The sequence below is a fragment of the Oncorhynchus masou genome, chromosome 12 (assembly GCF_036934945.1).
Source record: "Oncorhynchus masou masou isolate Uvic2021 chromosome 12, UVic_Omas_1.1, whole genome shotgun sequence".
Classification (NCBI taxonomy): domain Eukaryota; kingdom Metazoa; phylum Chordata; class Actinopteri; order Salmoniformes; family Salmonidae; genus Oncorhynchus; species Oncorhynchus masou.
In genome coordinates, this window is record NC_088223.1 from 49,973,833 (window position 1) to 49,998,128 (window position 24,296).

At 44.8% G+C, this 24,296-nt stretch overlaps 1 protein-coding gene across 2 annotated transcripts; it reads right to left on the bottom strand.

Annotated features, from left to right (window-relative positions):
- Nucleotides 1-2,000: 2,000 nt before the first annotated feature.
- On the bottom strand, nt 2,001-22,205 carry LOC135550292 (phosphofurin acidic cluster sorting protein 1-like). Of its 2 annotated transcripts, none has more exons than XM_064980958.1 (23): nt 21,683-22,205; nt 16,893-16,980; nt 15,134-15,223; nt 14,839-14,964; nt 14,551-14,695; nt 14,125-14,216; nt 13,900-13,983; nt 13,577-13,794; nt 13,381-13,474; nt 13,209-13,286; nt 12,912-13,063; nt 12,646-12,781; nt 11,891-11,995; nt 11,658-11,764; nt 11,379-11,554; nt 10,024-10,134; nt 9,602-9,719; nt 8,982-9,024; nt 8,752-8,794; nt 8,512-8,647; nt 8,138-8,376; nt 7,835-7,954; nt 2,001-3,107 (listed from the first exon to the last, which is right to left on the bottom strand). In XM_064980958.1, the coding sequence occupies exons 1-23, from the start codon at nt 21,877-21,879 to the stop codon at nt 2,989-2,991; spliced, it is 2,817 nt and encodes a 938-aa protein (XP_064837030.1). In that variant the 5' UTR covers nt 21,880-22,205; the 3' UTR covers nt 2,001-2,988. The 2 variants fall into 2 exon arrangements, with proteins under 2 accessions (XP_064837030.1, XP_064837031.1); XM_064980959.1 differs by having other exon boundaries at nt 11,400-11,554; nt 21,683-22,203.
- Nucleotides 22,206-24,296: the final 2,091 nt, after the last annotated feature.

Consider the following 24,296-nt stretch of genomic DNA (forward strand, 5'->3'; position numbering starts at 1 on the left):
CCTGCCGCCCCATACATACTCTAACCACTAGGCTACCTGCCGCCCCATACATACTCTAACCACTAGGCTACCTGCCGCCCCATACATACTCTAACCACTAGGCTACCTGCCGCCCCATACATACTCTAACCACTAGGCTACCTGCCGCCCCATACATACTCTAACCACTAGGCTACCTGCCGCCCCATACATACTCTAACCACTAGGCTACCTGCCACCCCATACATACTCTAACCACTAGGCTACCTGCCACCCCATACATACTCTAAACACTAGGCTACCTGCCACCCCATACATACTCTAACCACTAGGCTACCTGCCACCCCATACATACTCTAACCACTAGGCTACCTGCCACCCCATACATACTCTAACCACTAGGCTACCTGCCACCCCATACATACTCTAACCACTAGGCTACCTGCCACCCCATACATACTCTAACCACTAGGCTACCTGCCACCCCATACATACTCTAACCACTAGGCTACCTGCCACCCCATACATACTCTAACCACTAGGCTACCTGCCACCCCATACATACTCTAACCACTAGGCTACCTGCCACCCCATACATACTCTAACCACTAGGCTACCTGCCACCCCATACATACTCTAACCACTAGGCTACCTGCCACCCCATACATACTCTAACCACTAGGCTACCTGCCACCCCATACATACTCTAACCACTAGGCTACCCTGCAGCCCCATACATACTCTAACCACTAGGCTACCTGCAGCCCCATACATACTCTAACCACTAGGCTACCTGCAGCCCCATACATACTCTAACCACTAGGCTACCTGCCGCCCCATACATACTCTAACCACAAGGCTACCCTGCCGCCCCATACATACTCTAACCACTAGGCTACCCTGCCGCCCCATACATACTCTAACCACTAGGCTACCTGCCGCCCCATACATACTCTAACCACTAGGCTACCCTGCCGCCCCATACATACTCTAACCACTAGGCTACCCTGCCGCCCCATACATACTCTAACCACTAGGCTACCCTGCCGCCCCATACATAACCACTACCTACTCTAACCACAAGGCTACCCTGCCGCCCCATACATACTCTAACCACTAGGCTACCCTGCCGCCCCATACATACTCTAACCACTAGGCTACCCTGCCGCCCCATACATACTCTAACCACTAGGCTACCTGCCGCCCCATACATGTGCATTGGCATTTCCTCGGTTAACGGACACATGTTAGTGTCATATGCAATGTACGATTTGGAGGTTTGCGAGGATGAGGAGCAGAAGGTTGGAGACTAAAAAGGCATCTCAGGACACTAAAGTTCCCGAGTTCAACTGTCCTCATGTTCTGTTAGTTGCGTTTAGCCTAAGCTTGCCCATAATTTCTCTAACAGTGACACCTGACGATACTTGGTGGTACTGGTCCTTGAATCTTTGGTACAACAGTTTACAGGAGCATAAGCATTTGGTTCTGAAGATCTCACCCCATCCACAATATGACAAGCTGATACACGAGTTTATTTAGACTTTTTTTTAAAATTTTTATTCCTTGTATGTTTCTGTCTTTTACACTTTAATGACAAAACAGAAAAGTCTTCAATCAAATAAGTAAGATGACCGCTTCAAGCACATCATTGGGACAAAGGTATATCTGAAGTGCGTGTATGTATACAGTGGGGAGAACAAGTATTTGATATACTGCTGATTTTGCAGGTTTTCCTACTTACAAAGCATGTAGAGGTCTAGAATGTTTATCATAGGTACACTTAAACTGTGAGAGACGGAATCTAAAACAAAAATCTCTTACAGTTGAAGTGTACCTATAATAGAAATTACAGACCTCTACATGCTTTGTAAGTAGGAAAACCTGCAAAATCAGCAGTGTATCAAATACTTGTTCTCCCCACTGTGTGTGTGTGTGTGTGTGTGTATATATATATAAATATGTATATGTAAAAAATACTTGCTTAGCAACCACAAGCTTTGATGCAGACAAGTCTGCAAATATTCTAGATTTCTGTAGTGTTTATTTCAATGACAACCCATGCTACACACACATTCACAAGCATTTGGAGGTTCTCACACAAATAAAAACACACACTCGCAAAAGTAACAGTAACTCACAGAAAAATACTAAAAGCGAAAACAGGTCCAATTACCACAAAACATTTCTGTAAATAAGAAACAATTGGTATTACTTTCACCAAACTGAATTAACTTTTTTTTTTATGCACAGAGTAACACTGAGGGAAATTCTATCAATAATATCAATGACCACTGAAATTTGCTTCACGTAACACTGCTTGAAAAAAAGTACGACACAGCCACAAAAACAGCTGGAGTTAACCTTGCCAATCCACTGAAAGAAGAGCCATAGCATATGAATGAGGAAATGCATCTCAAAAAAAGGCAAATTAGTTATTTTGTTGCTTGAACCCACCTTAGAAAATAGGTACATGGCAAGCATTAAAATCTATGGCCACAATCCATGTCATCATGTAACAACTCTCCTTAATCAGTTTTTCTGTCCATTGAAGACTGCTCAAGCAAGATTATTATAGTAAACCATTAACAAACATGTTTGAAAAACTAAAACGATATTTGACTCCAACAGAAATCATCAAATGTTCAGTTTGAGTTTTTTTAATCTTCTAAACTTTGGACAACAATCAAATGAGGGTTTTCAAGCTTCTGAACTTGGCAGGTAAGTAATACCTGCAGATAGTGAGGTTTTGAAATAGGCCTAGCTTGTTCATCACTAACTACCAAGGAAGAAATCTGGTACTTTCTGTCCCTAACACTAAAACTGAAAATAAATAATATCAAAAATGAAATTTTTTATAAAACTCAAACTAAATAAAAAATAGTAAATCTGGTCTGAAAACTAGCAAACTGAACTTCAAACAAAAATCAAATAACGAATAGAAAAACACAACTATCATAACCTTGGTGCCCAGGAAGCATAGAGTGAGTGTGACCATGTCTGGGTTGGCCTCTAGGTGGCGGTCTTGTTGTAGCCAAACAGCCCCACTGGCAGGTACTTCACATGGGTGGGCCACTGGGCAGCCAGCTGGAAGAACTTCACATCAGTCCACTCCACGCCGTCCACAGACACTGAAAAATATCCAATAGTTTCATGACTCACATCTACAAACACTGAAAAATAAACAAGCATGTTGAATCGGGTTCAGTCCCACTGGGCACAAACTGGTTGAATCAACATGGTTTCAAATTAATTTGTCAACGTATTGTGATGTGGAAAATACATTGGATTTGAAAAACTGTTGTTTTGAGGGGGAAATGTCAACTACAAGATAGACAAACCTGGGCAACACCTCCTACTGGAGAGTTAATCTATCTACAACTTTCTATTTGGCCAACTCACCAAGGGTTTTAAGCATGCCCAGCCCTGCTTAGCATTGATATTTGTCACATGACTTCTACCAATGTGCTATCCTGAGTAGCACCTTAGAACCTGCTGCCCTAGACTTGAAATCAATGGACACTTTCATAATGGAACACTGGTCACTTTAATAATGTTGCATTACACATCAATACTGTATCTTAGTCTATGCTGCTTCAACATTGCTCGTCCAACTATGTATATATTCTTAATTCCATTCCTTTACTTTAGATTTGTGTGTATTGTTGTGAAATTGCTTGATACTTCTTGTTGGAGCTAGAAAAACAAGCATTTTGCTATACCCGCAACATCTGCTAAACACGTATGTGACCGATTTGATTATTGAGGGATCTCTTAACTAAATAGATTCACTGTTGCTATCGAAGTCATTCCAAAGGGTAGGTTTAAGAGAGCAAATTAAAAGTTACCATACTTTATAAGTCCTATATCATCAATGATACTATTTAGGCCTACAGTATATCTAGTATTTGCGAAGTCAACAGCTATTGTTTCAATTCAACTCAGGGTTCATCTTAAAATCAACCTTTTTATTTTTTACATTTTATTTCACCTTTATTTAACCAGGTCGGCAAGTTGAGAACAAGTTCTCATTTACAATTGCGACCTGGCCAAGATAAAGAAAAGCAGTTCGACACACAGACACAGTTACACATGGAGCAAAACAAACATACAGTAGAAAAATAAGTCTATATACAATGTGAGCTAGTGAGGTGAGATAATGGAGGTAAAGGCAAAAAAAAGGCCATGGTGGGGAAGTAAATACAATATAGCAAGTAAAACACTAATGGTTGATTTGCAGTGGAAGAATGTGCAAAGTAGAGATATAAATAATGGGGTGCAAAGGAGCAAAATAAATACAGTAGGGAAAGAGGTAGTTATTTGGGATAAATTATAGATGGGCTATGTACGGGTGCAGTAATCTGTGAGCTGCGCTGACAGTTGGTGCTTAAAGCTAGTTAGGGAGATAAGTGTTTCCAGTTTCAGAGGTTTTTGTACTTCGTTCCAGTCATTGGCAGCAGAGAACTGGAAGGAGAGGCGGCCAAAAGAAGAATTGGTTTTGGGGGTGACCAGAGAGATATACCTCCTGGAGCACGTGCTACAGGTGGGTGCTGCTATGGTGACCAGCGAGCTGAGAAAAGGGGGGACTTTACCTAGCAGGCTCTTGTAATTGACCTGGAGCCAGTGGGTTTGGCGACGAGTATGAAGCGAGGGCCAGCCAACGAGAGCGTACAGGTCGCAGTGGTGGGTAGTATATGGGGATTTGGTGACGAAACGGATGGCACTGTGATAGACTGCATCCAATGTATTGAGTAGGGTATTGGAGGCTATTTTGTAAATGACATCGCCGAAGTCGAGGATTGGTAGGATGGTCAGTTTTACAAGAGTATGTTTGGCAGCATGAGTGAAGGATGCTTTGTTGCAAAATAGGAAGCCATTTCGAGATTTAACTTTGGATTGGAGATGTTTGATGTGAGTCTGGAAGGAGAGTTCACAGTCTAACCAGACACCTAGGTATTTGTAGTTGTCCACGCATTCTAAGTCAGAGCCGCCCAGAGTAGTGATGTTGGACAGGCGGGCTGGTGCAGGCAGTGATCATTTGAAGAGCATGCATTTAGTTTTACTTGTATTTAAGAGCAATTGGAGGCCACAGAAGGAGAGTTGTATGGCATTGAAGCTCGCCTGGAGGGTTGTTAACAAAGAAGGGCCAGACGTATACAGAATGGTGTCTGCGTAGAAGTGGATCAGAGACTCACCAGCAGCAAGAGCGACATCATTGATGTATACAGAGAAGAGTCGGTCCAAGAATTGAACCCTGTGGCACCCCCATTGAGACTGCCAGAGGCCCGGACAACAGCCCCTCCAATTTGACACACTGAACTCTATCAGAGAAGTAGTTGGTGAACCAGGCAATCATTTGAGAAACCAAGGCTGTCGAGTCTGCCGATGAGGATGTGGTGATTGACAGAGTCGAAAGCCTTGGCCAGGTCAATGAATACGGCTGCAAAGTATTGTTTCTTATCGATGGTGGTTAAGATATCATTTAGGACCTTGAGCGTGGCTGAGGTGCACCCATGACCAGCTCTGAAACCAGATTGCATAACGGAGAAGGTATGGTGGGATTCGGTAATCTGTTTGTTAACTTGGCTTTCGAGGACCTTAGAAAGGCAGGGTAGGATAGATATAGTCTGTAGCAATTTAGGTCAAGAGCGTCCCCCCCCTTTGAAGAGGGGGATGACCGCAGCTGCTTTCCAATCTTTGGGAATCTCAGACGACACGAAAGAGGTTGAACAGGGTAGTAATAGAGGTGGCAACAATTTCGGCAGATAATTTTAGAAAGAAAGGGTCCAGATAGTCTAGCCCGGCTGATTTGAAGGGGTCCAGATTTTGCAGCTCTTTCAGAACATCAGTTGACTGGATTTGGGAGAAGGAGAAATGGGGAAGGCTTGGGCGAGTTGCTGTGGGGGGTACAGTGCTGTTGACCGGGGTAGGGGTAGCCAGGTGGAAAGCATGGCCAGCTGTAGAAAAATGCTTATTGAAATTCTCAATTATAGTGGATTTATCGGTGGTGACAGTGTTTCCTATCTTCAGTGCAGTGGGCAGCTGGGAGGAGGTGTTCTTAATCTCCATGGACTTTACAGTGTCCCAGAACTTTTGAGTTTGTGTTGCAGGAAGCAAATTTCTGCTTGAAAAAGCTAGCCTTGGCTTTTCTAACTGCCTGTGTATGTTGGTTTCTAGCTTCCCTGAAAAGTTGCACATCATGGGGGCTGTTTGATGCTTATGCAGAACGCCATAGGATGTTTTTGTGTTGGTTAAGGGCAGTCAGGTCTGGAGAGAACCAAGGGCTATATCCGTTCCTGGTTCTAAATTTCTTCAATGGGCCATGCCTATTTAAGATGGTGAGGAAGGCATTTTCTAAAAATAACCAGGCATCCTCTACTGAAGTGATGAGATCAATATCCTTCCAGGATACCCCAGCCAGGTTGATTAGAAAGGCCTGCTCGCTGAAGTGTTTGACAGTGATGAGTGAAGGTCGTTTGACCGCTGACCCATTATGGATGCAGGCAATGATCGCTGAGATCTTGGTTGAAAACAGCAGAGGTGTATTTAGAGGGCAAGTTGGTTAGGATGATATCTATGAGGGTGCCCGTGTTTACGGCTTTGGGGTGGTACCTGGTAGGTTTATTGATAATTTGTGTGAGATTGAGGGCATCAAGCTTAGATTGTAGGATGGCTGGGGTGTTAAGCATGTTCCAGTTTAGGTCGCCTAGCAGCACGAGCTCTGAAGATAGATGGGGGGGCAATCAGTTCACATATGGTGTCCAGAGCGCAGCTGAGGGCAGAGGGTGGTCTATAGCAGGCGGCAACGGTGAGAGTCTTGTTTTAAGAGGTGGATTTTTAAAAGTAGAAGTTCAAATTGTTTGGGTCCAGTAGCAAACTTGCATAGGATGGAGGTCTGTTTTTAGCCACCTCGCGTTTCCGTCGGTAAATTAGTGGGGTTCCGTGTGGTAGAGGGGATCAATCAAATTAGCAAAATAGATATAGTTATAATGACACAAGATAGACCTATTCAGATAGCAGCCGATAAGACAGTTAACGATTAGCGGGCCGCAGATGGGCGTTTCAGGTAACGTCGTGACGGAGGGGCCAGATGGATAACTCCCTTGGGTAGATAACGTCGGTAGTCCAGTCGTGAAGGCCCGGTGGGGCTCCGCATTGGCAGTAAAACGGGTCCGGATAGGTGATTGTAGCCCAGGAGTGACTGATGGAACTCTTTAGCTGGCTAGCTCCGGAATAATTGACATTTGCTCCGGGATCGACGTAAGCCAATAGTCACACGGATAGCAGCTAGCTAGCTGCGAGATCCAGGTGTAAATGTCCAGGGATATGGATCCAGGTTGAAATCCGGGGATGTGGAGATATGGATATCAAATAAAAATTGAAATGCACTTTAAATAAAGTTTGATTTGATTTAGTCCTATTCTTGCATTTACAATTTGATTTGATTTTCCTCCTATTCTTTAACATAGATTTTTGCTTCAGATGGAGACATGAATTCAACATATGAATTGTCAATTTGTGGAGATCTTCACAATTGCTATTATAAATCTGCACAGCATCTCTTAACAGCCTTGGTTACGTGCACTATGCGCTAACAATGTAATCCCAACTGCAATCCCGGTTATGTGGTTGTGCTGTTAGACGAAGCACAGTGATAACTCATTAGGTTGAAGAATAAATAAATATCGGACATTGTATTCCCGTTTGTGCTTTTAGATTGCTGAGAACACAGTTGGGAAATCAACAAACTTCTAGCTGTCTTTTGGGTGAATTAAAAACAAAAAAAGGTTGAAATGTCATTGATCAACAGCTCAACCAAATATGACCCACATGTCCACGTTGAAATGACGTGGTGTACCTTTTAGGCTGGTCTGCTGCTGCTTGGTAGAACAGATGAGTCTGGTGATGCCCTCAACCACCTGACTTTTAGAGTCCACATCCCTCTCTTTGGGCTTCTTCCCCAGGAATATGGTGGAGACTGTGGACACGGAGGAGATGAGCACACAGAGGGGGGTTCAAACCAAAACACTTAACAGCATGCATCCATTGCATACTTCTCCTTTCAGTTAGTACATTTACTTAGTTATTATCTACCCCAAATTAGTTGATTGACAAACTGCATGTGCTGGACAGTCCACTATCTTCCCACCCTCCCCCTCACCTTTCTTGTTCTTCTCCTTGGTGACCACAGTCATAGCCATGGTGTTGGCCTGGGGCTGGTTCTCAGTGGAGCCCCCTCCTGGCAGCCTGCTGACCTGCAGGGAACGGAAGGCACTCTTCAGGGTGTTCTTGGAGCCCTTGTCACACCGCTCCCCATCCTTCTTCCGCTCTGAGCATGTCGCTACCCAATAATCCACCGTCAGCCCAATGGTGTCCACCCCATGGGACATATTAGGGCTCCTGGGAGAGAGGTAGAGAGTGTGGCAGACAGTGTACGAAAAACTATTGCTCAACTATGTACTCAAAAACGTGCTTAACTGCAGGGATGGGAATTAACTTCTCATGTTAGTCTGTTGTACACTGTGGTTGTCATACCCCAGACCGCTACTCAGGGAGGGAGACGGAGGTGGGGTGACAGCCTCTCTGGTCATCCCTGTGGGAGATCCATGGGTGGGTGGGGAGGTGGAGGGAACAGCCAAGCTAACACTAACAGCCTCCTCAGAGTCTCCACCTGTAGGCCCAAATCAACACGGTCCTTAATACTGCTCAGGGACAGACTGGAGAGAGAAAGGTAAACATTAACAGACAATAGGTACTCCAGAAATATGAACCCACCTGAATAAGCCGGATTCGGTTCAATCAACCCTACTTTCACCACCTGTTTCACACACAGGGATCAGTTAATTAGCATCAGCATTACACTCCAGGGTTGTACTTGGGAATCGTTTGGATATCCCTCGTCTGTCGGTTTGCATTGAAGCAATAATTATGATAGAGGCATCATTTGCCAAATTGACTGCCTCAATGTTAGTATTGATGGAAACCATCAGTACTGACTTACTTACCCCAACAAAGGGAACAAATTTCTGGTAAGAGTCTTCGTCATATCTGGTAAGGTGGAAATAATGAGTGGCCAATAAAATATTTGTCTTCCTAAAACATACCTGATTAACATCATATAAACTGAGTGTACAAAACATTAAGAACACATTAAGAACACACCCCCCTCAATTCGTCGGGGCATGGACTCTACGAGGTGTCAAAAGCGTTCCACAGGGATGCTGGCCCATGTTGATTCCAATGCTTCCCACAGTTGTGTCAAGTTCACTGGATGTCCTTTGGGTGGTGGACCATTCTTGATGCATACAGGATGATATTGAGTATGAAAAACCCAGCAGCGTTGCAATTCTTGTCACAAACCGGTGTGCCTGGTACCTACTACCATACCCCGTTCAAAAGCACTTCAATCTTTTGTCTTGTCCATTCACCATCTGAACGGCACAAACACACAATCCATCTCTCAAGGCTTAAAACCCCTTCTTCAACCTGTCTCTTCCCCTTCATCTACATGGATTGGAGTAGGTTTTAACAAGTGACATCAATAAGGGATCATAGCTTCCTGTCGTGTGCTCTTAATGTTTAGTACACGCAGCGTAAATCAGCCACGCAGGCCACTCCCACTCACGTCTTGTACTTGCAGGTGAGCATGGCCTCAGCGATAGGCAACTGGTGTGTGACAGAGACACTGCTGATGTACTGGCTGATCCTCCCAGCCACGTCCACGCCGTCTGCAGCTGGAGCCGCTGGGAGGGAAGGGGAACAGACAGTCAGTCTGTAGGGAGCGCAAGGCTGTGACCAGATCTGAACTGACTAACCCTAGTAACTAAGGAAGAGATGGGGCTGCTTGCAGAGAGCGCATCCTTCAGTCAAATACCATTAATATGCTCATCAAGGCAGATTAAGTTCCCAAAGACACACGGTCAACTGCTTTCCAGCTCAGTGGAACTGTTTGTAAAACAAAGCATATTGATTTATAAACCTAAATGAAATAGTCCTTCAGTCTGTTGCCGAGAGAGAGAGAGAGAGAGAGAGAGATGTGGTGTTTACTAGAGTGAGGGGGCTCCAGGCGACTGAACAGGTCTCTCCAGGCATTGTCCAGGAACACAGAGCTGTAGCGAGGGTCCAGGGAGGCTAGGTGCTTAGCGACAGGGTGACAGCCTGGAGGCAGAGTAGAGGCAGCCACAATGAGTCACACACCCAACCCACTCAGTACTGCAGCTCTGAGCAGAGCAGCTGTACCATACTGCGCTTCAGCTATATGTGTCATAATGACTGGAGCAACTCATTGTCAGGAGGAGGTATCAGAACATGAGAGTGGGTGTTTTTGTAAATCTTTGTTTATGCTTCAGCTGAAGAGGCATATATATATATATATGTGTGAGCATTACATAACCATGCTAGATATGTACCATACTATCCCACTGGGCACAAACTGGTTGAATCAAGGTTGTTTCCACGTAGTTTGTCAACATACTGTAATGTGGAATCTACGTGATTTTTGGTTGAGATGGAGACGTGAATATAAAGTCTCAATTCTTAATTTGTAGACAAGTCTGGCGTTAATTCCAGTTTAAGTCAGTGGCACAGATTGAACTATCCAAGCAGGAGATTCATCTCCTTCAAATGAGCATATTGGGTTGCTTTGACAACCAACCACAATTCAATAGGACTTTTGTTATCCAGTAAATAGCCTAAAGTCAAGGCTATCTTACAAACGAATGTAACGTTCAACCTTAAAATGAGTAACACATCCATGGCCTCATTTTGAGATGACTGTAAATATGTCTTCTTATGTAATCATATAATGTGGAATGCATATAGGTGGTCGCAGGTCTGTGGAGTTCTTCACAATTGCTGTCATAAATCTGCGCAGAATCTCAAACGGCATTGATCCCTCACACCACGTACTTTTAATGTAATCTCAACTGCAATCTTGGTCATTTGGATGTGCTATTAGATGAAGCACAGAGTGGTAACACATTCATCTCTTGTAATAAGCAAACAAAATATCTGACATTGTATTCCCATTTGAACTTGGCTGTGCTTTTAAAAACGGTTGAAAGCAAAGTGAATGACCTTTGGGTGACAAGTAAGCAACAACAACAAAAATCGGACATTGTTTTTTCATTGGAATGTGGTTGTGCTTTTAGATGGTTGAAATCATAGTGATGACACGTTGGAAATGTAACTAACTTTCGGATGTCTTTTTGAGTCGGTGACTAGAGGTTGTAATCTCATTGAGCATCATCTCAACCAAATATTATCCAATTTTCCACGTTGAAATGACATGGTGTGCCCAGTGGGACACATCTTACAACAGTCACATGGTATAATACTGATATTTTAGACCCAAGCACTGTGTTAAATGGTATATAACATATTTATATTACTGTTCTCAGGACCTGAACCGGTCTCTCTCTCACCCAGGGGGACCACCAGGAAGCGGATTAGGCTGAGCCAATCAGATGTTTTGTTGGCCAGCTGAGTGACAAAGAAGTGGAGGATGGCCCCCAGGTAGCTCTGTCCCCCTGCCACCACCACCTTGACCGGCGGCGGCGTGGACGAGTTACAGTTACAGCTGCGGGGAAAAGAGGGCGGGTTAGTGGACCACAATATAATAGGTTACCTTCATTACCACACGATACATTGAACCAGCGAGTATTGATTCATTGGCTACTCACAACTTTTGGATGCGCGTGAGGAGGGTGGTGAGGACAGCCTGAATCTCCACCCCACAGCAGGTACACACTAACGGCTGTTTTTGAGCCAGCAGCACCTCGGACACATACTGCACACACGTTTACCAGAGGCCACAAACACATAGACACAGATGAACACACATATGCAAAGTAAATATGTCCACAGGGGGATGGAGGAGTGAGATAATGGAGGTGAAGATTGAAGTGAAGAATACCTGTCCCTGCCAATCACTGGTGTTGACCAGGACCAGGCTGTCCGGGAGGGTAGTGTCTGAGGAGAAGATCTGATTCAGCTGGTCATACACAGCCTTCCTGGGCACCTGCACCCACACACACACACACACACAAAGTCAAATTCTGGGCATATTCAAATACATTGTCAAAAACTGGGCGCATACACACATGCTTCAATGAAATCCATCAACACAACAGGACAGTGCCTGTATGCAGCTGTAAGCGAGAAGTCAATTGCGGGTCTCAACTTCCTGCTGAGAGTAAGAATCTCAGAACACACAAGGTGAAACTTCAATATTCGGTAGTAGTTGGTACTAGTTTTCCTCTTGTGATGTCAGTCACTGACAGTCACTCAATTAGCCCATGTCAGCTCACATTTGACAGATTGCTAGGTAAGTTAGTCTAGCCAGCTATATAAATGTTGTAGTATGTCATGGCTGACCGGGCACATCAAGGTTCGAGGCCAGTAGCCATGATCTCCTGAGGCCCCCCCCATTGATTTTGCTAGTCAGTCTCACTCAGAGATTATATGAACCTGTCAAGTAACTGCAAAATGTGTAGAATTGCAAACATTTCTCTTTGCCCCAAAGCTACATTTTTATTAACTTTAAAGCTACACATTTGCAACAGGATCACCAGCACTCTGGATCACCCTCTGCAAACAAATTCTCAGCTCCATGGTGAGTATGGGTACGGACTAGCTCTGGTCAGGGTGGGGTGGGGGGGGGGGTGTCACCTGTGGGGTGTGGCTGAGCTCCGGTGACCTTTCACTGTCAGAGCTGTTGGTGCGTTCGCTTAGTGGCTTGGACAGCGCTCGCCTCTCCTTCATTGGTGTCCCACGTCTCTGCCTGGGTGTGTGCCCGCCATCCAACCTGGAAAAAACACACACCTACTCACTGACAGTCAGTACCCACACAGAAAATATGACTACGGCAGAAAGTGAAGGAGCGCACATGTAGCACTGGAGGGTTTTGTGTGTGTGTGTGTGTGTGTTAGACTGACCTGGGGGAGGGCATGGTGGTGTAGGGCATGCTGGTGTGGCTCTCACTCTTGCTGCTCCTCAGTTCCCTCATTGGGGTCCTGGGTAGCTGCTCTGGGACAGAGACAGTGATGCAGGGGGTAGTGTCCAGAAACATCTCCGGATCAGTCAGCACCTAAACACACCGACAAGACAGCCAGACAGCAACACATCCTAACACTGCACAGGCCTCAAAACACTGAAATACAGAGGCCACCAATGAGCGAGGGGGAAAATGAGGGAGGGAGGGAGGGAGGAGGGGGGAGGTTAGAGGGTCTCACCAGGGTGTCTGTCTCAGAGTCGTCCAAGTTGCGGGAGTGAGAGCGTTTCATCTTGCCTGACGGGGGCTGCTCACCTTGCTGAAAGTCAGACAGCAGGAAAACAGTGGTAAGAGGGAGTGCCAGGGGACATCTGGACTTAGAATGCGCAGCCACCCCCATGTACTGTACTCACTGGGCTCAGGGTGTCTCTGGGCAGACTGCACCTGCTGTTCAGACTGCCAAACTCGGTCTGCGAGCTGGACTGGGACATGCCCTCAAAGAAGGGCCTGAACGTTCAGAGAGAAGAGAGATTGCCAGAGTTCTGTTAGGTGGATGTTTGTCAGAACATACATTACCGTTACCTACAGACAAGTCCGACTTCTCATGACCTGAGTTTGGGTTTGGGTGTGCTGAGGACGCTGTCCGTCTCCTCCATCTCTGGCCCGCTGTCATTGGGGTTGTACATCTCCAGACTGTCATAGAGCTCATCCAGGTCCTCCTCCACATCACGGATGTGCTCCTGGGACACGTGCTCCAGGCCAAAGTCCACCTCATCAGACACCTTAAACCTCTTCAACAAGGCCACGAACTTCTGCTTGATGTTGGGCTGCCGGGTTAAAGGAACACGTAGATATCAAACCGGTTGACTAGAACAGCGGCAGGTAGTCTCAACGCCACAAGAGACAGGAAGACGAGTAGACTGGATGCTTACATGAGCTCTGGTGATGGAGGCTGTAGAGGTGAGTTTGTGTCTGTGCTTCTTCTTCCTCATGTCATCCTCTTCGTCAAACAGATACTGGAGAAATAAAAAAAGAGGGAGGGTCAACTTCATGCTCAAACCGGACAAACCCTCCATCCACTCTGCTGTATGCCGGCTTAAATGCTTGTATTGAAGCAGTGTGGTATTTTTCTGAGTGTCGCTCCCCCCCCCCCCTACCTGGCTGTGAGCAGGGTCATCACTCCCGTCCTGCTCTGATGAATAGCTCTCCTCGTCTTCCTCCGAGTAGTTGTCAATGTCAGGGGAGCGGTCTGGCAGTTACAGGGAGCCAGATAGGGGATGTGTTATGTATGGCTGTGGGGGTCCAGTATGATGTGAAAACTATTTAAACCTTGTGTCATATGGACAAGGCAGTGGCTGACTCTCTCAAAAGACGAACATGGATGTTTGCATTTACTGACCATGGTGTGGCAAGTACACATTGAACTGTTCAATACACTGACATTCTGGATACTTAGACAACTCCATATAAGCAAATTGCCGAATAGAAATAAAAAATAATAATAATAAAAATAACATTAAAAAAATAAAAAATAATGACTTTCTGATTCCTTGTTCATGGCCTTATCGCCTTGTCTCCCTTACCAGACATCTTGGCCTTGGACATCTCGTGGTCGATGGGCTGGCTGGAGAGCGAGTAGACCCTCATCTCGGCCACAGGCACAGCCGTGTCCTTCACCGTGGTGTGGAGACCCAACACACGGGCTCCCTCACTGGGGTGCTGCATCACCTGGGGAGGAGAGAAGAAAGGGGGTCAGGGAGAGAAAGAGAGATTGGGGGGGGGGGGCAATTGATGGCGTGTTGTACAAACAAAAGCCTGAATGATCGTAGTCATGGCAGTTTAACGGCTGCGGTGAGGTGTTGCCCTCTTACCTCTGCCATGTTGATAAGGCCCAGTGCCAGGGTCTTATAGCCCAGAATGGTGCGGTTCTTGTACCTCTTCCTCCTCTGCAGCATGATCTGCAGTCTGTTGGCATCTCGCTTCAGAAAATGTGGATACTGGAGGAAGTAAAGATGAGAGATGGCGAGGTTGACAGAATCAGACATGCACTTAAATCATGCACTGAAAATAGAATCTCTGGGACATTTAAAAAAAAGTCTCTGACTCTCATCCACAATTCATTTGCATACACATAACTGTCTGTGCAAACACCCCACGGTAACTCACTTGCAAGGAGAACGTTAGCTGAAGATCGGTCTCGGTAAGTCCAGGTGATGACAACAGGATTTCATTGGACCGTAAAATGCGCTTTGATCCCTAAGAAGATATTCCAAACTCGTTACAATACATCTCCTGCATATATTATCCATGGATTACAGATAAAAGGTTCTTATAAGTCACTAGTGTATTTAAGCAATAAGGCACAAATGGGTGTGGTATATGGCCAATATACCATGGCTAAGGGCTGTTCTTATGCACAACACTTTTTATTGTGAAACAAACAAGAAATAAGAATAAAAAACAGAAAACTTGAGTGTGCATAACATTCACCCCCCCAAAGTCAATACTGTGTAGAGCCACCTTTTGCAACAATTACAGCTGCAAGTCTCTTGGGGTATGTCTCTATAAGCTTGGCACATCAAGCCACTGGGACTTTTACCCATTATTCAAGGCAAAACTGCTCCAGCTCCTTCAAGTTGGATGGATTCCGCTGGTGTACAGCAATCTTTAAGTCATACCACAGATTCTCAATTGGATTGAGGTCTGGGCTTTGACTAGGCCATTCCAAGACATTTAAATATTTCCCCTTAAACCACTCGAATGTTGCTTTAGCAGTATGCTTAGGGTCATTGTCCTGCTGGAAGGTGAACATCCATGCCAGTCTCAAATCTCTGGAAGACTGAAAGAGGTTTCCCCTCAAGAATTTCCCTGTATTTAGCGCCATCCATCATTCCTTCAATTCTGACCAGTTTCCCAGTCCCTGCCGATGAAAAACATCCACACAGCATGATGCTGCAACCACCATGCTTCACTGTGGGGATGGTGTTCTCAGGGCGAGGAGAGCTGTTGCGCTTGTGCCAGACATAGCGTTTTCGTTGATGGCCAAAAAGCTACATGTTTGTCTCATCTGACCAGAGTACCTTCTTCCATATGTTTGGGGAGACTCCCACATGCCTGTTGGCAAACGCCAAACTTGTTTGCTTATTTTTTTCTTTAAGCTTTTTTTCTGAGCACTCCTCCGTAAAGCCCAGCTCTGTGGAGTGTACAGCTTAAAGTGGTCCTATGGACAGATACTCCAATCTCCGCTGTGGAGCTTTACAGCTCCTTCAGGGTTATCTTTGGTCTCTTTGTTGCCTCTCTGATTAATGCTCTCCTTGCCTGGTCTGTGAGTTTTGGTGGGCGGCCCTCTCTTGGCAGGTTTGTTGTGGTGCCATATTCTTTCCATTTTATAATAATGGTTTTAATGGTGCTCCGTGGGATGTTCAAAGTTTCTGATATTTTTTTTATAACCCAACCCTGATCTGTACTTCTCTACAACTTTGTCCCTGACCTGTTTGGAGAGCTCCTTGGTCTTCATGGTGCCGCTTGCTTGGGGGTGCCACTTGCTTGGGGGTGCTACAGACTCTGGGGCCTTTCAGAACAGGTGTAGCTATACTGAGATCATGTGACAGATCATGTGACACTTAAATAAAGCACACCTGTGTGCAATCTAACTAATTATGTGACTTCTGAAGGTAATTGGTTGCAACAGATCTGATTTAGGGGCTTCACAGCAAAGGGGGTGAATACATATGCACTTTTCATTTTTTATTTTTTTTTCATTTTACTTCACCAATTTGGACTATTTTGTTACATGAAATCCCCCCAAAAAATCAATTTAAATTACAGGTCGTAATGCAAAATAAGAAAAAACGCCAAGGCGTTTGCAAGGCACTGTATGTACACTTTGTCGGAGGGACGGCGGTGTGTGTGTGAAGAGCGCCACCTGGAGTTTGACTGCGATGACAACAGAGGTTAGGTCTCTGTCCAGCTCCTGAAGCATCACCAGCTTCTTCAGAGTAACTGTGAAGAGCCTGGGTTTAAGGAGAGAAAAGAGGATATTCATATTTCTCTGTTTTAGTCTGTGAATTCAGTGAATAGGTACCAACAACATGAGAAAGTGTCAGTCGAGTCCTTGACAATAACAAATCTTTAAAAAAATGTTGGCTGAGAGTGGTAGAGTATCACCCTAGATTTGTAATGCAAATTGTAAGCAGGAATGGTTCGGTGAGGATGGTGGCCAACAAAAGCACTTTAGGAATATTAGGCTCCAGACATAAATCACAGATCAATGTATTCCTACGGGAAATTCGTGGTTCGAAGTACTTTATTTTTGGACAAAGCAGAGACAGATTGGCTGGCTGGGATTTATCTGCGTAGATGAGAGCTATTCAGACAGAACAGGACACTCAAGGAGAAACTAAAAAAATTGTCATCCCTCTCAAGGTAGAAGCCACTATGGGCTCCAAAAGACACAACTAGGTCTACAGCCTCATTGTTGATTCTTAGCCAAACAAACTGCAGCATTGCATCTTGAATAACCTTTAATTCCATTTGGGTCCTAGATGCAGCACTCGGCCTCACGTCACAAAGATTGGGTAATAGGAGAGGGTGCCGTATCTGCTGTTCCTCCCTAATTAAATGTCAAATTCACTTCAAACCTTGGCCTCTCCACTCACTACACCATTAGAGAGAGAGAGACGCTGGAGAGGTCTACCAGAGAACATCTGATTGGGTTAGGAGATTAATGGTTAATAATTGATATATTCACTAAAAGCCAAATGCCAAACAGATATGTGAAGTATGTGAACACCTGCTCGTCGAACATCTCATTCCAAAATCATGAGCATTAATATGGAGTTGGTCCCCCCCCCCCCCCCTTTGCTGCTATAACAGCCTCCACTCACCTAGGGAGGCTTTCCAGTAGATGTTGGAACATTGGTGCGGGGACTTGCTTCCATTCAGCCACAAGAGCTTAAGTGAGGTCGGGCAATTAGGCCTGGCTCGTAGTCGGCGTTGCAACTCATCCCAAAGGTGTTCGATGGGGTTGAGGTCAGGGCTCTGTGCATGCCAGTTAAGTTCGTCCACACTGATCTCGACAAACCATTTCTGTATGGACCTCGCTTTGTGCACGGGGGCATTGTCATGCTGAAACTGGAAAGGGCCTTCCACAAACTATTGCCACAATGTTGGAAGCACAGTATCGTATAGAATGTCATTGTATGCTGTAGCGATAAGATTTCCCTTCACTGGAACTAAGGGGCCAAGCCCAAACCATGAAAAACAGCCCCAGATCATTATTCCTCCTCCACCAATCTTTATAGTTGGCACTATGCATTGGGGCAGGTAGTGTTCTCTTGGCATCCGGCCAAACACAGATTTGTCTGTCAGATTTCCAGATGGTGAAGCATGATTCATCACTCCAGATACAGGGTTTCCACTGCTCCAGAGTCCACTGGCCGCAAACTTTACACCACTCCAGCCGACGCTTGGCATTGAGCATGGTGATCTTAGGCTTGTGTGCGGCTGCTTAGACATGGAACCCATTTCATGAAGCTCTCAACAAACAGTTCTTGTGCTGACGTTGCTGCCAGAGGCAGTTTGGAACTCGGTAGTGAATGTTGCAACCGAGGACAGACGATTTTTACGCGCTACTCGCTTCAGAGATCCCATTCTGTGAGCATGTGTAGCCTACCACTTCGCGGCTGAGCTGTTGTTGCCCCGAGACGTTTCCACTTTACAATAACAGCCCTTTCAGTTGAGTGGGGCAGCTCTAGCAGGGCAACATTTTTACAAACTGACTTGTCGGAAAGGTGGCATCCTATGACGGTGCCACGTTGAAAGTCAGGCCATTCCACTGCCAATGTTTGTCTATGGAGGTTGCATGGCTGCGTGCTCGATTTTATACACCTGTCAGCAATGGGTGTGGCTGAAATAGCCGAATCCACTAATTTGAAGGGGTGTACACTATACAGTGCATTCGGAAAGTATTCAGACCCCTTGAGTTTTTCCACATTTTGTTACATTACAGACTCATTCTAAAACAGATTGAATATTTTTTTATTCATCAATCTACACACAATACCCCATGAAAAAGCAAAAACAGGTTTTTAGAAATGTATTAAAAATAAAAAACATAAATACCTTATTTACATACACATGGGACTCGAAATTGAGCTCAGGTGCATCCTTTTTCCATTGATTATCCTTGAGATGTGTCTACAACTTAACTGGAGTTTACCTGTGGTCAATCAAATTGATTGGACATGATTTGGAAAGGCACACACCTGTCTATATAAGGTCCCACAGTTTACAGTGCATGTCAGAGCAAAAACCAAGCCATGAGTACAAAGGAATTGTCTGTAGAGCTCCAACACAGGATTGGGTCGAGGCACATTTCTGCAGCATTGAAGTTCCCCAAGAGTGGCCTGCATCATTCTTAAATGTAAGAAGTTTGGAACCACCAAGTCTATCTAGAGCTGGTTGCTTGGCCAAACTGAGCAATCAGGGGAGAAGGGCCTTGGTCAGGGAGGTGAGCAAGAACCTGATGGTCACTGACAGAGCTCCAGATTTCCTCTGTGGGGATGGGAGAACCTTCCAGAATCTCTGCAGCACTCCACCAATCAGGCCTTTATGGTAGATTGGCCAGACGGAAGCCACTCCTCAGTAAAAGTTTTCCAAAAGGCACCTAAGGGACTCTCAGACAATTAGAAACAAGATTCTCTGGTCTGATGAAACGAAGATAGAACTCTTTGGCCTGAATGCCAAGTGTCACATCTGGAGGAAACCTGGCATCATCGCTAAGATGAAGCATGGTGGTGGCAGCATCATGCTGTGGGGAAGATTTTCAGTGGCAGGACCGGGAGACTAGTCTGGATTAAGGGAAAGATGAACGGAGCAAAGTACAGAGAGATCCTTGATGAAAACCTCATCCAGAGTGCTCAGGACCTCAGACTGGGGGGAAAGGTTTGCCTTCCAACAGGACAACGACCCTTATCACACAGCCAAGACAACACAGGAGTGGCTTTGGGACAAGTCTCTGAATGTCCTTGAGCAGCCCAGCATCCAAACATAACGATGGTCATTATGGCCAAACAGTTCCATTTTTGTTTCATCAGACCAGAGGACATTTCTCCAAAAAGTACGATCTTTTTCCCCATTTGCAGTTGCAAACCGTAGTCTGGCTTTTTTTAATGGTGGTTTTGGAGCAGTGGCTTCTTCCTTGTTGAGCGGCCTTTCAGGTTATGTCGATATAGGACTCGTTTTACTGTGGACATAAATACTTTTGTACCGGTTTCATCCAGCATCTTCACAAGGTCCTTTGCAGTTGTTCTGGGATTGATTTGCACTTTTCACACCAAAGTATGTTCATCTCTAGGACACAGAATGCATCTCCTTCCTGAGCCGTATGACGGCTGCGTAGTCCCATGGTGTTTATACTTGTGTACTATTGTTTGTACAGATGAAAGTGGTATCTTCAGGTGTTTGGAAATTGCTCCCAAGGACCTTGTGGAGGTCTACAATTTTTCTTCCTGAGGTCTTGGCTGATTTATTATTTTTCTCCCATGATGTCAAGTAAAAATGCACTGAGTTTGAAGGTAGGTCTTGAAATACATCCAAATGACATCCAAGGGACTTGTCAGCATACTATTTTCAGAGCTCACCATACAGTGTGTGGACCACTTTAAGAGGAACAAATCATTTTCAACCAGCTCTTCTTCAAATCCACCCACGTCTTCTCTCCATTTTCCCTGCCAGAGAGAGCACCCCCGCAAGCAGCCTTTACCTTAATACAGGGGTCCTTCTAGAATCCACATGCAACCCCACTCCTGCCCCCTCTTTTCTATTGCTAGCCTACATCAAACACCTAACAATTCAGAGTTAGACAAAAAAACAGTATCAGAAACATTTTTGAATATTGTTCAAATTTAACATTGTTAGTAATAGTGGAGGAGTATTCCCCGATTAGCAACGGTCCGTAGGCGTATGTATATCGGTATAAAAGTGTTAGCCAATCTCTTGCCTCTAAGTATATACTGTGCTGGACAATTATTTATTCTGACAGCATGCTGTTTTCCTGTGGGGTTTAGGAGCAGCTGTCTATGGCACCCTGTCTGTGTCCCCAACTGCTCAGGGATATGTTGATTTGGCTTTACATCCTGGTCAGTCATGATCTTGCACTTCCTGATGCTGATTCTTCATAACCATGGTCCTCCAAATATAGTTTTTCACTGTAAAGTTGAATGAGATCTTCCTTTTAAAATGGCAATCGTATTGTTTGTACTGCATATTGCCCCTTTAAAGACACTCCCTAACCTTCACTACCATCAGCAATAATCTATCACTGCAGGCTAAATGTATCTATGTGAAGAGCACACTAACTTAATAACTGACAATTAATTTACAGTTGCAATCACCTGACCTGATGGTCAAAACTTGGAGTAATTTGCAGCAGTGCAAAATGTGTATTATTCAAAGGTAAATAAAGAAGTATGCTATTTACTTAAACTTTAATCATATTAAATGTTATTTTCATTAACTCATACATTTTTTACAACTTTTATTCAACCCTCCTACATAACTTCCCTTGAGGGCAAAACAGGTGACTTCTTCTCACGGATTCAAAATCATTCCGAAATCAACACCCGACCACAGAAGCCGATAACCTATATGTGATCTGATCCAGACTGGAAACCACGACTGTCAGAACCAGCCATGGAGTTTAGGCGGCCATACCTGGGCACACAGCTTGGAGATGAGCGATCAATTTCCCAGGTCGCATACAGGTTCATTTGAACCGGACGGTTCGGGACGATCGTGACGGTCTTGTACGGCTGCATATGTGGAGATGGTGTGCCCCCAGTCCGCGGGATACCCCCTCTCTCCGACATACTGGAGTTGTTTTGGATGTGGAAGAAAATACCTTCTGTCATTCAGCTTCCTGACTTGTGCATACAGATATTTTCATCATACCCTGAAGCTTCAAATTGCGCTTTCATATCCACATAATTCCATGCCTTCTTGCTTGCATTTCATGCTTTTCTGTTCTGCAGTCCACAGTTGATGTGATATGCTCACAAGTGCGATGTTTTTATTAGCAGGAAGCGGAACTTGCCCTCCAGGGAGCACAAGAGAATAGCGACGCCTCTCGTTAAAGACGCACTCTTTACTTGTACAATCTCTCAACAATAATAATGTCAGAGTCAGAGCGTCACAGCAGGTGCATACGGTATGTTGTGTGCGTGCTCGATCGCTCTCTCCCTCTCTCCCTCTCGCCCTCTGTCCAACCCACACAGTGATAGAGTGCTATTATTGTAACGCGAGCCTCTCAGAGCTGGCATCCACACTATAGGGAGAGGAGGCATGGTACCAGCAGAGTGGTCCCTTGGAGCATTAGGGTATCCTACTCATTATTACACAAAAAAATAAATAAAGACTACAGTTCATATAAGGAAACGAGTCAATTGAAATACATTCATTAGGCCCAAATCTACGGGTTTGACATGACTGGGAATACAGATATGCATCTGTTGGTCACAGATACCTTAAAAAAAGGTAGAGGCGTGGATCAGAAAACCAGTCCATATCTGGTGTGGCCACCATTCACCTCATGCAGCGCAACATATCTCCTTTGTGTAGAGTTGATCGGGCTGTTTATTGTGGCCTGTGGGATGTTGTCCCACTCCTCTTCAAAGGTTGTGCGAAGTTACTGGATTTTGGTGGAAACTGGAACACATGTCGATCCAGAGCATCCCAAACATGCTCAATGGGTGACATGTCTGGTAAGTATGCAGGCCATGGAAGAACTGGGACATTTTCAGCTTCTAGGAATCGTGTACAGATCCTTGCGACATGAGGCCGTGCATTATCATGCTGAAACATGGATGATGGCGGCAGACGAATGGCACCATTCGTATGGTATCTCTGTGCATGTAAATTGCCATTGATAAAATGCAATTGTGTTCATTGTCCGTAGCTTATGCATTCCTATACCATAACCCAACCGCCACCATGGGGCACTCTGTACATAACAGCAAACCGCTCGCCCACACAATGCCATACACGTGGTCTGCGGTTGTGAGGCCGGTTGGACTGGGGAGCCAAGTTCTTCCCCACAAAAGGGCTTTATTACAGACAGAAATACTCCTCAGTTTCATCAGCTGTCAGGGTGGCTGGTCTCAGACGATCCTGCAGGTGAAGGAGCCAGATGTGGAGGTCCTGGGCTGGCATGGTTACACATGGTCTGCGGTTGTGAGGCTGGTTGGACGTACCAAATTCTCTAAAAATGACGTAGGAGGCAGCTTACGGTAGAGAAATTAACATTCAATTCTCTGGCAACAGCTCTGGTTGACATTTCTGCATTCAGCATGCTAATTGCACGCTCCCTCAAAACTTGAGACAACTGTGGCATTGTGTTATGTGACAAAACTGAACACTTTATAGTGGCCTTTATTGTCCCCAGTACAAGGTGCACCTGTGTAATGATCATGCTGTTTAATCAGCTTCTTGATATGCCACACCTGTCAGGTGGCTCGATTATCTTGACAAATGAGAAATACATTAGTGCACAAAATTTGAGCAAAATAAGCTTTTGTGCATATGGAACATTTCTTGGATCTTTTATTTTAGCTCATGAAACATGGAATCAACACTTTACATTACGTTTATATTTTTTGTTCGGTGTATATCTCTTGCAATGCTCAAAATGACAGTAGATGTCTTATTACCTAGAGCTGCTATTGAGTGACATGCCATTTGTTCTACTTTGTTACCATTGTGCTCTGGGGTTACATTGTGCAACCTGAGACCGGGAGATGCAAGATAACACACCTGCAGACAATATTCACATGTTGCATTTACATTTTTGTTCAGTGTAGTTGTATACTCTGACCTTAAAGGGAAATTTCGAAATTGCTCTACGTCATATTCATGGTCGATGCAAGATAACACACCTGCAGACAATATTAACTGGAATGACAAACCTGTTGTTCCTGCAGCCATTTTTAAAAACCCGAACTTGTAATGGATAAGGTATCTGTTATGGTCTAGAAAGAGATATCTAAATAGATGGTAAAGTAATTGTTAGTTTGACAGGCTGCCTCGAGAGTAAAAAACAAGTGTTGATAAACAAAAGTCACCTTGTCAGAGAGTGATTTACACGGTTATCAAAACACCACGTCAGGGTACGCCTCCACGAAACACAGCCCTTATTTTTAAGTGTTTCTAAACTCCTCTATGGGAAAAACGATTAGAACCATTTCCCTGTTTAACCGCTAGATTTAATGGGTATTATGACTCATACAGTGGTACTTTATAGGCTACCTTGAAAATCAGACATTTCCTCTTCAAG